We start from the raw sequence: 12,410 nt of genomic DNA, 5'->3' as shown, positions 1-12,410 counted from the left end.
GGAACAAAATCAACTTCATGTGTGCCAGCTAGCTGTAGGAAAGATAAGGAGTATAAAAAAAGAAGAAAGAAGAAGAAAAAAAAGCAAGAGCAACAGAAGGAAGTAAAGAACAAGGCAGGCTGAGTGCATGAACCATCTCCCTGTTGTATTACAGCATTGCAATCAACTTGCACCAGCAACCCCTGTCAGCCTCCAATATTAGCCAAGGAAGAGGCAGTAACATGGAAGAAGTTATATCCCAAGTGTGTTGCATGCAAGGTCCCATGAATACGGGCTGCCCAAGTTTACCTCCCAGAGCAGCACGTGATTGTTCTGCTCCCATTTGAGGTAACTCTGCCAATGCTTCTGGATTATGCATCTCTCAAAGTTAGAATATGCATTACAGAAAGACCAAAATGTAGTAGTTCTCACCTTCCACAGAAGTGTAACGTTCTTCTGCCTCCTTGCAGGATCTTCAGTAATAATTCTCCAAAATTCAGGACCTTGTAGGGGAGCTGCAGGATTACACAGTTTTAGAAGAAAAAGTGTCACATCTCAGTCTGAAACTGGACATACCTAGAACTGTCAGACTGTACTGCAAAAGCATGTGTACCTTTGATATCTTTTACGACTGTATAGGCTGATCTGCTCCAATTGCTCCAGTAACCTAATCCATCCAGTCCTCTGCAGCGGATCTGAACAACATACTCAACACAAAGTTCCTGCACTTTTATCACAGCTGATCTTGTTGGTGCATCTGAAATTTCATACAACTGTAAAAGAAGTCAGAATATTGAGAATGAGAACAAAAAATTCTTTAGGCATGTTACAATCAGAACTCCTGAAAATGAATCCTCAGTGGATTCACTGGATTGGAAAGCGGCCTAATCAGTAATATTGCTTTCCTAGGTAATACAAATGCTTATGATTCCTCACATACAACAAATTCCACAAATACCAGCTAACATGCTAAACACTGCAATAATTCACACTGTGATCTGGATCGAAAAGGACAGTACCTCCCATGTAATTTCTTCTCTATTCACAGCATACCGAATCTGAAATTTAAGATCATTGTTTGTAAATGCAGGGTTTGTCCAGCTCACATTCAGCAGCCCAACATTCCTGGTGATTTCTGCCTTAACACTGGAGGGAGGAAGCGGCTTCACTAGAAAATTGAAAGAAAAAGAAAAGAAAAAAACAAAACTGTAACATCTACACTGGCATTTTTCATTAAATCATGATGATTTGATTTACTTCCTCTACCCAGAGGGTGCCAGGTCATACTGTGGCCGCTGATACTCTGAATAAAGCCAGCCTTTGATACAAAAATAACAATTTGCCAATCCAGGCTGGCTTGTCCATTCACTGCAGACAAAAGCGTTCTGACTGAGAAAGTGAATGTTTGTCTCACGGGAAATTCATCCCAATTTTGACCCAAAACAAAACCACCAAAAAATTTAAGATGAAATATCAAAATCAGAGTTTCTTATGGAATGAATGTTTCATTAAAAAAAAAAACCCTATGGGAAAGTTTCAGTATGTTTCATTCTGAGTTAAACCACTACAGCTTATATTGGTGCCAGCAGCTGGTGCCTCCTCTGGGACTCCACTAGAGTGAGAAACAGCAAACGATGTAGCCTGGAGCGCACCACTGTGAAAAGCAGAGGCACGGGTGGCCCAGAAAGGTAGCTCCTATAAGGGAGAATGACAGTGCAAGCTGATGCAAAGATTAATGGAGATAATACGTGAAGTTTTCATTTTACTGACGGGAAATTTAACCAAAACCGACCTTCTCTAGCAGACTGAACTAGCATGTTAGAAAGCACCAATCTGTTAACAAAGCAAAGCTGGAATAAATTTGTTTTGACTAATCATATGTGGAGGGGGGGGAAAAAGCAAAAAACTGAAATAAGCCTTAAATTGTGTGTGTTCTAGCTCCTCTCACATTTTGTTTTAATCTGATACAGATACAGAAAATCTGTTACGCACTGTAGGTCAGTTCTATGCATTTCTTTTTAAAGTCACGACCTGAGTAAATCGGACTTAAACATCTGCAGGCTGGGTACAGCTGAAAGCCTGCACCTGCTAGCACTCCTCTCTGGGCAGCACTGTGTAAGGCCACCGCCTTTCCGCAAAAGAGCAAAGCCAACTTGACCTCTTACACCGCGTGGAGCACAGGGGTGTCTGACACCTGTGGCATGGCTAATGCTCCAGCTGCCATGCTGCCAAGTGCCAGGTTCTTTTGGCAAATTTTCTAAGCAGAAGTGCAGGATCCACCTCCCCTGCCTCCCCAATGCCTCACACCACCCTCCTTTCTGAGGCCTAAGGTTGCCAATTATTCTCTGATAATCGAGCAAACACTGCTTGCCAAAATGGTGCAAGCCACCCTCTTTGGATTAGACAGGAGCAGCTGGAGTATGGTCTCAGTTTCATATGCTTTTATACTAATTACACTAACCAGCGTTTGAAGAAACTTTGAAAATCAAAAGGCCACACGCACTCACAATCAAACACTACACCCCAAACCCCAATTAGCTATAATGCATTGAGCTTTTTCTTTCCTTCTCATGAAATTCATTTTTGCCCACTCTATTTAAACTTTGAAATGCAAAGGATACTTTATATTCTCTATGTGCATGCTTTCCCCCATGCACATAATACATATGTTCTGTTATGCTTTGCTTCATCCTGTACTTTTGTGATCTAGCCAGAATATATAAGGAAACACCTATTACAAATACTAACTAAAGCTGGGTGGAAAACAGCCACTTCCTCTTTGTGAATGGATGTAAAAATATTTTTCGCAGAAGATATATGAAGCCAAAGCTGCAAAGTTTTCTTTCCATGTACGTTCACACTTGCATCCAGTAAAATATCTACACAGTCCAATGAATGCTGTAGGCCATGGACCAAATAAGACTTGCTTTGCACATTTTTAAGTGTTTGAAAATCCTCAAACACTGTTTTTGCTGTTAGCTTTTATAAAAATTTAAGTAAATGCTCTAAACGTTGCAAAAGAAGTTTTACAAAAGTATGCAAGCACATGAACTGTTCCTATGATTTTAAAAAAGAGTATGCAAATGTTTACAGGAATGCATATAGCGTTACATGGCATCAAAACATAAATTTAACCTCGTAATTGAAGACTTACAAAAAATTAGATAATCAAGAATCTTAAAAATGAGATAAACACACTTGTATTTAAATACAATACTTGCATTTTCTGTAGATGTCTTTGCAAAAGAACCAAGAGGATAAACATGCAAAACTTGATGTTTCATTCTATAGGTACTAGCTGCAGTTACAGTCTGGTCCTGTGCCAAGCAAAATGTATAGAAAGATTACTTAATCCAATGCTTTTCAGAAGACAACACTGAAGCTCTGATGTTTTTATGTTATTTCCACAATCTGATTTATTCAAGACTATGAAGAAGTACTTTACGCATACTGTAAGAAAACAATAAAATCCCAGGTCACAAGTGAAGAAAGATGTACAGAAATCTTGACCTACCTACATCTGCTGGAATGACACAAGTTGGTGAAGATTCAAGAGTTCCTAGGAAGTGTTTAAATTCTATCCACATAGTATATCCAGATAAAAGAAAAATAGGCTGAAATGTGCACTCATAAGAAAGATTCCTCTGCAGATGGCATTCTTTCACCTCTGATTTTGAAGAAGTACTTGGGAAGTCAGAACAATAAATTTTGCTCCTTAAAAGAGAGAAAAACATTCAGTTAATACTGTTCAACAATAAGCTGCTCATGGCACCACTAAAATAGAATTCCGCAGTAAGTAAATAAAATGGCATCACTTGAACCAGGTGATCCTTTTTGGCAGTTATCTGGACAGACCCTCAATCTGAGTCTTCACTGAATGGATAGATAACACTGTAATGTTACTCTTTAAAGCTCTGGTTCTTAGCCTAAATAAAGCAAGACATGGAAGGCTCTCCCCAGTGCAAAGTCTTTTGATAACAGACTACATCAGGAAGAAACAGGTAAGAAAATAGCAGGCATCTCCAGACACTGTTAAGTCAGTCATGTTATTTGAATGGTAGATATAAGCAATAAACATAGCAAGGCAGAACTCCAGCCAATATAATCGAGTACTGAACACCGATTTACTCCAGCCAAGAATATGACTTAAAACACCAACTGGTATCCAGGGGAAAGCTACCATGTGGCCCAATCAGACATGCACAGTTAAATCTCCAGGAGACGGAAATCTCATTTAAAATTCAATTCTGGATAGTGGTATTAAAATCCCACATGACATCAGTACCACATCTGGCAACAGAAGAGAGGAGACCAGGACTCTGGACAAAATGGTGGTGGGCAAACCGTGGCATCTTACCAGTGATGAAAAGAGGAAAGTTTTCAAATTTCTCCTAAGCCTGAAATTTGCATTCAGGCCTGCAGAGCTCAGACTTTTGCTGAGTGTGGCCAGATAGTATATTAGTTATTCAGATGGATCACAGAAATTAGACTTAGCTGAAATTCTCCTCTTAATGTCAACACAGCTAATGCCAATTAAACTGTTGCCCTACGCTTTGAAGATCTAGCTCAGCATTCTCTGTTTTTACAAGATGGTAATTTCTGTTCTTTTATTGCTGGCAGCATTAACTGTAGAGGAAGATGCAGTAACAAGCCAGCCAAAACAAACGCCAACAGGCAAAGCTATCATACCACATCAGTGTACAGCATGGGATTACATCTGCAAAATGTAATTGCATCAATACCCCAGAAGAATAGCTGTGTGCTCCTGGAAAACCTGATATGTCTGATATTGATACAACACATTAAACTTCTAACTTTCATCCTAAGAACTTGCCCATGTCTAAACAGATACCAGCAACTCCAACATATTTATGCTATCCCCTTACAATCACCTTGGGCAACTATCAGACGCGAGCATTTCATCTGGTTTCAGGCTTGCAGCATTCAGGTTCATTTTGCGTTTTTGTTCACAACGTGCAATAGACTTATGCAAATGATACTGGCATTTTCATAATTATACATTTTTAAAGTCTAATACTGGAACTATTCAGCAGTCATTACATTCACATGGTCCCTCATGATTTTTATTTTTTGTTCTTTCAGACCATAATAAGCAAAATGAAAAAACCCAAAGATCTCAATAAATAATAGCTAAATACTAGCACCTGGCAAGCATTTACAGTCTGTATTACACTGTGTTTGATCTAGCAGGAATACTGCAATAAATTAATAGACTATCATCTAGTATTAGAAAACAACACTTTTAGCCTGAACAAGGAAAAAAAAAGGAACAAAAAACATGGCAAGAGCACCTAGGTGTTTATTTCAAGCTCCTTACGCAGCAGTGCATTCATTATATTCACATATGTGTGAAAACAGGCGAAACAAAACTACCTTGGCCGTCAGCTAGTCACTAAACCTGCCCTAGAGGTCTGTAGGCTGAAGTCTCGAGCATTCTAGCTATTCCTCAAGTTCACAAAGCCTGAGAAATGTTAGTCTTGGTACCACAACTGTTCAGAACTAAAATCCACCTCCATTTAGGAAGGCGGTATAGCTTTTTGTGTCATTACAGAATTGGGCCCTCAGGACTGATTTAAGCTTGTTTGCCAAAAGACTCTTGCATACCCAGTCCAGCAGGGCAATAAAACAGAAGATTTTTTGCTCAGGAAGTGTTGTCTTTCTCAATACATTAATAAGTCAAAGGGATTTGTTTTTGTTTTGTGGCAAAACAATACTATTACAGGCATTATTTGTGCACACAAATGAAGATGAGGATGACCATACCACTGATTATTACATTTGCCCCCAAACTGCTCCCAAAGAGGAGCAGTTCTCCTGCTCCTTCCAAAGAGACAAAATTAAAGCTCCAAGGACCTGCGGAGAAAACTGTGGAGGTTATAAAAACTGCTTCATTAACGTAGGGGAGAGCGAAAAGAAATGTTAACTGCAGAGTAGCACAGATGCCCAAAAGCAAAGAATCAGCTGTAATGTTAAGGCATTTACAGAACACTCTCCTAACTTGAGGTGAAACAGCTTTCTCTTCGGAGAGTAGGAAACATCCTCCTTAGTCCTTCAACTACCCTGCATTCTTTGGTCACTTAAAAACAAGCTGGAAAGCCCAGAAAAGAGAGGCTCTCAAGAGGACTCCCAGTTCTGGAGTATACATGTGCTCAAATATTTCTGAAAAAAGGTGACATTCTGCCATCCATCATGTCAGACTACTCTGGAAAGACTCCATTAACACTTACGGCTTTTTTACTGTCATAACATCACTGGCATTTGGTCCTGACTTGGAAATTGCTTTCTATTCAACCATCTGAAAACAAGCTGGGCCAAACCATCTGAAAATTAAAGAATCACAGAATGGTTGAGGTTGGAATGGACCTCTGGAGATCATCTAGTCCAACCACCTGTTCAAGCAGGGTCACCTACAGCACAGTGCCCAGGACCCTGTCCAGGTGGCTTTTGGGTATCTCCAAGGATGGAGACTCCACAAATTAGACAATGCAAATGAAAATTGCTCTAGGCACCAAAGCTGCTCCCTCCATAAAGCAATAGTCTCTTTATGAGCCAATATTCTCTTCTTATAAGCAAGATTTTTTTCATCCGGAATGTACTAAATTCTGCCACTGTATGTATATATACTATCTGTATGTAGAGAAAAGATATAGAATCCTAAAAAAATGGAGGTTAAAATGGAGACTTCAGTAGGTTTCAAGCCCTATCTCCTACTCAAAGTGGGGTTAAACTCAGAGATCAAGTTGCCCAGGGTCTTGTCCAGTTGAGATCTGAAGATTTCCAAGGACAGAGATTCTACAGCTTTTCTGGGCCACTGTTCCACCGCTTAGCCACTCTCACTGTGAACAATTTTTTCCTCATTTCTTTACAATTTGTAAATATGAGCAACTAGAAGAATTTTTATGCCTGACACAAGCACACACACCTACTTGAAGAGCCAAAAAAACTGGCATTCACTCATACAGTTCAAGCAGAAAGGGAGACTGGCTTGAAAGAAAAGAGAAGCTTAAAAAGCATATTGGTTTAGACAGATCTAGACAACCTACTACTGTGAAAAAATAACCCTCACAGAGTTAAATTAATTTCTCTGCTCTAGTTTCAAACCATATTTACAGAACCTACTTTCAAACTGTATCTACAAGTTTTACAAGTGCTAAAGAATGGGTAAATAAAATCCACATTTTATACTCGAATATCTAGTGTCCCCGTTTTGCACGTGTAGCTAGGTCCTCTGGAGTTCCAGATGGGAAAAAGTCTGGTCTACAGAAACTGACTACATTTTGTAATTACATCTACTCAGACTTGTTTACTGCAATAGTATTTCCAGAGTAACACTTTCCAAACATAAAGAGTGCATTAAAAGCTATACACACCTGTAGTATCTTAACTGCAAAGAACTCCCCACGAGCAATGTGTTTGCGTTTGCAGACCATCTGCAAGTCATTTTAGTTAAGTACCCATCAGTTTCACATGTGATATTGATATTCACATCTAATCAAAACACATTGAAAGTTTATTAATAGAGATATAATTGTTCACATAAAAACATGCATTACAAGTCACTATTGCTTGATAAAAGCTAACCGGAGTTTAAAATTGAAATACTCTGACTTTACTATTAAAATACACAAAAATTATAATTTGAAATCATCAGGAATCTTACCTACTACATATAATTCAGCATATCTGTGATGACATTCCCTATTTTGATGACAACAGTACACTGCATTATAGTAAAAATTTCCTCTAGGTTTTGTTGCTTTCAAGTTGAAGAGAGTAACTTTGCTTACGCGATCATTCACAAGTGTGTACTGACTTTCTGGGATTTCTTCTGCTAAATTCAGCCACCAAACAATCTTCTTGGACACTACTATCTTGTTTTTGTTACTATAGATGCAATGAAAGGAAACATTAGAACCAACACTGGTCAGTATCTTAGGAGGGAAGTACAGGACTTCTGTTACAGGGAAGGAAAAAAAAAGAAAAAAAGCCCTGTAAGATTAGAATCATAACAAAAGGGATTATAAAATCATACGACAATAACAAATGTCATTGCTATCCAGTTGCATTTCTAAACCATCTACTTCTTCCAGCTTAAGTATTATTAATGACTATATAGGGGAGACTAGCAGAAATGAGATCTTGAATCTCTCCCCTCAGTAATGGTTATAAATTCACTGATAAAAATAACCTTTAATATCCCCAGTCAAACAGGAATGAAATGAGCAGAAAATCACTGGGGAGCACAGTGAAGAAAAAAAGAAATGCACAGCAGCGCAAGCAAAACAGGAAAGCATATGGCTACTGCAAATGAATTACTGGGAAACAGGATTACCAGTGATACTTTTTATTCAGCCCACTTTCTAAGGTGTCAGGGCCAAGCAAATGAGTGTGCTTATCCACTTCTGAAAAATCAGCTTATTGAATGTTGCAACAAGTATTTGTCCTCAGGTAGAAATGAGAGAGAATCCAAGAGAGAGAAGAACCATACTTTGGGGGGGGGGGGGGGGGCATCCAACTCTTTAAACCCTGCAAGGATGCTGAAGGCAGACACCAGCTGAACCATCACCATGCATACTGGAATGCATGCTTAGAAAGGTCCACAGAATATAAAACTAGCCACTGTACAAAAATGCAACCGCTTGATTTCAGCATTTATTCTTCTAGTATTAATGCACTTACATGAATGCAAGATAGCATCCCTGTTGCCAGCCTCTCTGTTGCTACCAGCTGCACTACACACTCCACCGTTCTGCCATTGGCTCATCTTAAGATCAGCCACTAGGCAAATAGGCCAATTTGGGCTTCCTGCAGTCATGAACTTACTTTCTTTATGCTGCCACCAGGCTTGTCAAAATGGTATTATTTTGCTGATGAGATGTGTGTTTAATACAACTACATATCCCATAACAGGTTGTTAAATAGAAAAAAAATCTAATAGTATCTACTGTACCTCTTTTACATACATGTTTGTGTTTTAAAACACCCATAAACCCCTTCTGTAAACATGAGTATACATGCGTGAGAGAGAACAAAAATAAGTAAAAGATACATAATTTTGCTATAGTACTTTTTATATATATAAAAAAATTAAAGGCCAATTAGGACTCTAAGCCTGTAATCAGACACCATGTGTTACACGCTCTGTAATCAAGAGGGCCTGAATATCTCCAGATTTGTTGGAAGACAACCTCCTCTGCAGAGGTTAGTTATTTGCTTGGGTGCTTGACTGGACTGAAGCACATACATGAGACTATTTATCTACAGTAAGCATGAGTATGCACCTAGGTAAGGCACTCATTACTGTCACATGATAGTTCAGAGGACAGTGACAACACAGACCAAAATATTTCCAGTTAACCATAAACAGAGTATGGAAAAATACAACGCGAAAAACCTGACACCTTTAAGCTGACCCAAAACAGTGTAGTATACACAGCAAATCAGCAATCATGATGACTGAGCAAGGATTTGCCAAACAAAAAACTCTCTTCCAGTATACTCTAGCAGTGAATACAGAGCCATGACACTCTGCCATTTTAGCAACAGCTATGCCGATGTAAGGGACCTCACTGAATCCAAAGGAGCCCACACTGAGTCCAGGAGAGCCCTCATTGTGTGCATCATGTCAGAAGACTCGCTCTGTTTGGATACTAAATTGCTTACAGCACATAAGATTACACGCTTAAAACTAAAGCGGCATGCATCAAGACTGACTGACTGGGGATACTATGCAAAGTTCATGAATTGTGCTCAACATTACAAACCATGATGTATTATATTAAAACTACAAACCCCAACCTGCGTTCCACGCCTGCAGTTCAGCTACAAAGCCTCACACTAAACTAAAAGTTAGAGAAAGCATTAGGAGAAATTTCTCCTATTATGTAGAGGACAAATACTACCAAGTGTCTTTTCAAATGGAAGAACCCTTAGAAAAAGAACTGCTTCTGGGTCTGAACTTCAGGTGCCTGGTGAACGAGCAACAAGGCAAAGCAAGGAACTGACAAGGATACGACTGTGCAGTCTGTATGCATTAGTCCAGAATTCCTTTAAATGCAAGTCTCATACAAAGACAAAAGCAGAATCACTGGCAGAGCTATACGGAAAGAGAAGCAGCAGAAGAAAGAATTTCCAGAGGAGTTTTCATATAGCGTACTGTACCAACTGCATAACATGCACTCACACATACTCATTCCACAAAACAAAACAAACTGGAAAAATCCATTCTATTCCAAAAGACTACCTACTGCTCAGAGTGACTGCACACAACTTACCTGCTGAGTGCAGATCATATGGCGTGCTCCAGTCACTCCAGAACCCTGGACCATACAGATTCTTGCACCGCACTTGAACTAAATATAAAGAATCAAGTAGTGCATTGTCTATGGCCAACGAGGTTTCTAGGACAACTTGAACCATCTGTTGGATTATCAGAAGCCATTATTAATGTACAACACTTCAGGGAAGGCAGGGGGGAAGAGAGAGAGGGAGAAAGCACACAAGAGCAAGCAAGCAAGCAGTCAACAGAACCAACACAAACTGTTAGTCTAAAGAAAGCTGTTATTTTTACGTAGCAAGATGGGTGAAACAAAGCTCTCTTCTTTGAATTTACTGTAAATCTGAGTATGTTAGAAGTTGGATACCCCAGTGGAAAACACGTTATTTTATTAGGGGCTAATTATAATCTGCTTTTCACCCCAGAGCCAGCTGTACAGTTGGAACAAAAAAAGCAATTTTCTGTTCACTAGTAAAAGCTACAAATATTAAACATACGTGCATCTATCATGGAATTTAGGTTTTGCTGAAAAGAGAGAGCTTTGCCTTTGGACTTCATGGAATCTAGATTTTCATCCAAAAAGGAGGATGGGAGTTTGTGTAACCCACAATCCAAAGGGAGATGGGTCTCTCATCCTTGAGTAAAGGCTCTCCTAGTATAACATATAGTGTATCTCCTAGTATATCTCCTAGGATAACAGTCCAGCCTGCCAGCTTTATCACACTCTGCTGATGTTTACCAGGGCCTGCTGTTCACACCAGCTCAGAAGGAAACAGCGTGCCATGCCCAGCTCCACCAGACCAGCCACGCTGCTCAGCTCACCAGTGCCACAACCCAAGGGACAGGAAGGGTGGTAAAATATCCACAATTGGAAGAGACTCGCAGACTTGCACTGCTCCATCTCAAAACACAGAGACCAGAGCTGACTCACCTGCCAGCTGTTTTGACTTGAATTTGCAGAGAACTTTACTTCATACTTAAGTGGGTATGGCATCAGCACTGGGCCAGACCAGCAGATCTTCACTTGACCTTTCTCTGTCATTTCTAGATGCAGGTTCAAAGGAGGTTCAGGCTTTACTGCCAACAAATTAAATGACAAGTTTACTGCTAAGATTGTTGCCTGTAACTGCTGGCTGCAACGTTTTTTACTAATTCAGAAATCTCTTTCACACCTTTTCTATAAGTTCAGTTTTCAAGAGCTGCTCTACAGCTAATGTATGTCAGAGCAACGTTGTGTAATATCACTAGGAAACTGTACCCTGGGAATATTACATAGTTAGCTATCAGGCCATGCTGTTTGACCTAATGTTAACCTTAAAACTGAATGACTTTCTTGCCTTGGGCAATGCTTCTACTCAGCAGCCAAGCAGTAGCTTACCTGTTTTGCTGAAGAGAGGGTTGAGAAGGATGGAGTGCTGTGCAAAGCAATTTGCTCAGCTCCTTAACAGGCAGGAGATAATGTCCTCGTATTGTATAAAAAGACTTTCTAAATATTCTCATCCCTTCTACAATGATTATGGCTATGAAAGGAGGTCTCCAGTAGAGCTACATTAAGGCAAAGTAAAAATGGAGGGTTTCAGAAAGTTCCCACATGGGTGAAGAAAACTCTCTGGAGGAGGAAATGGATGGGCAATTTAGAACGATGATTAGTACATTCACTCTTCCTCGGATAAAGGTAGGCAACTTGGATCCTACTTTCATCTGTTACTGAGAACTTTTCATATCACTGCATAATTACCACCCTTTTTGGTTGATCTTGTCCTCACTGAGCACTCAGCTTCTCCCATACGAGAGTAATATCCTATTAAAAGCCACTGCAGAGTAAACAGCATGTGCCTAATCTGGAAAGAAAGTATTTCCAAGCATCTTAGGCAGTGGACACATGTTCCCTTCGGGTTTCAGCTGCACTGGATGTCCACAGCCTGCCCTCACCCCCTGCCAGAGACAGCCACCACTTTCATCTGGAGATTTACACTACCTACTCTATGGCTTTGCTAACCCGGGTAAGAGGGGTGCAGCAGGCAGGGAAGGGCTCACAGAAGTAGCTCTAATGGGTGACTGGGAACGATAGTAGCCTCCACACAGGGGAATGTGGGCTGGTAGCAGTAACTGAGCTAGCAGAGCTAGGAAGCAA

At 40.0% G+C, this 12,410-nt stretch overlaps 1 protein-coding gene across 6 annotated transcripts in view; it reads right to left on the bottom strand.

Moving 5' to 3' along the window:
• Positions 1-12,410, bottom strand: part of LEPR (leptin receptor) — a 44,893-nt gene that overhangs the window by 14,751 nt on the left and 17,732 nt on the right. For all 6 annotated transcript variants that reach the window (XM_026113972.2, XM_026113973.2, XM_026113978.2 and 3 more), the window contains 8 exons: positions 11,208-11,353; positions 10,275-10,419; positions 7,661-7,954; positions 7,371-7,488; positions 3,494-3,693; positions 999-1,147; positions 593-752; positions 412-494 (listed from right to left, as the gene is read on the bottom strand). In XM_026113972.2, coding sequence (XP_025969757.2) covers positions 412-494; positions 593-752; positions 999-1,147; positions 3,494-3,693; positions 7,371-7,488; positions 7,661-7,954; positions 10,275-10,419; positions 11,208-11,353 — 1,295 coding nt within the window. The remainder of the gene's footprint in view (positions 1-411; positions 495-592; positions 753-998; positions 1,148-3,493; positions 3,694-7,370; positions 7,489-7,660; positions 7,955-10,274; positions 10,420-11,207; positions 11,354-12,410) is intronic.

This window comes from Dromaius novaehollandiae, chromosome 8 (genome assembly GCF_036370855.1).
Source record: "Dromaius novaehollandiae isolate bDroNov1 chromosome 8, bDroNov1.hap1, whole genome shotgun sequence".
Taxonomy (NCBI): Eukaryota; Metazoa; Chordata; class Aves; order Casuariiformes; family Dromaiidae; genus Dromaius; species Dromaius novaehollandiae.
Note: the sequence above shows the minus strand (reverse complement) of the source record. Positions and strands in the feature narration are given on the sequence as shown.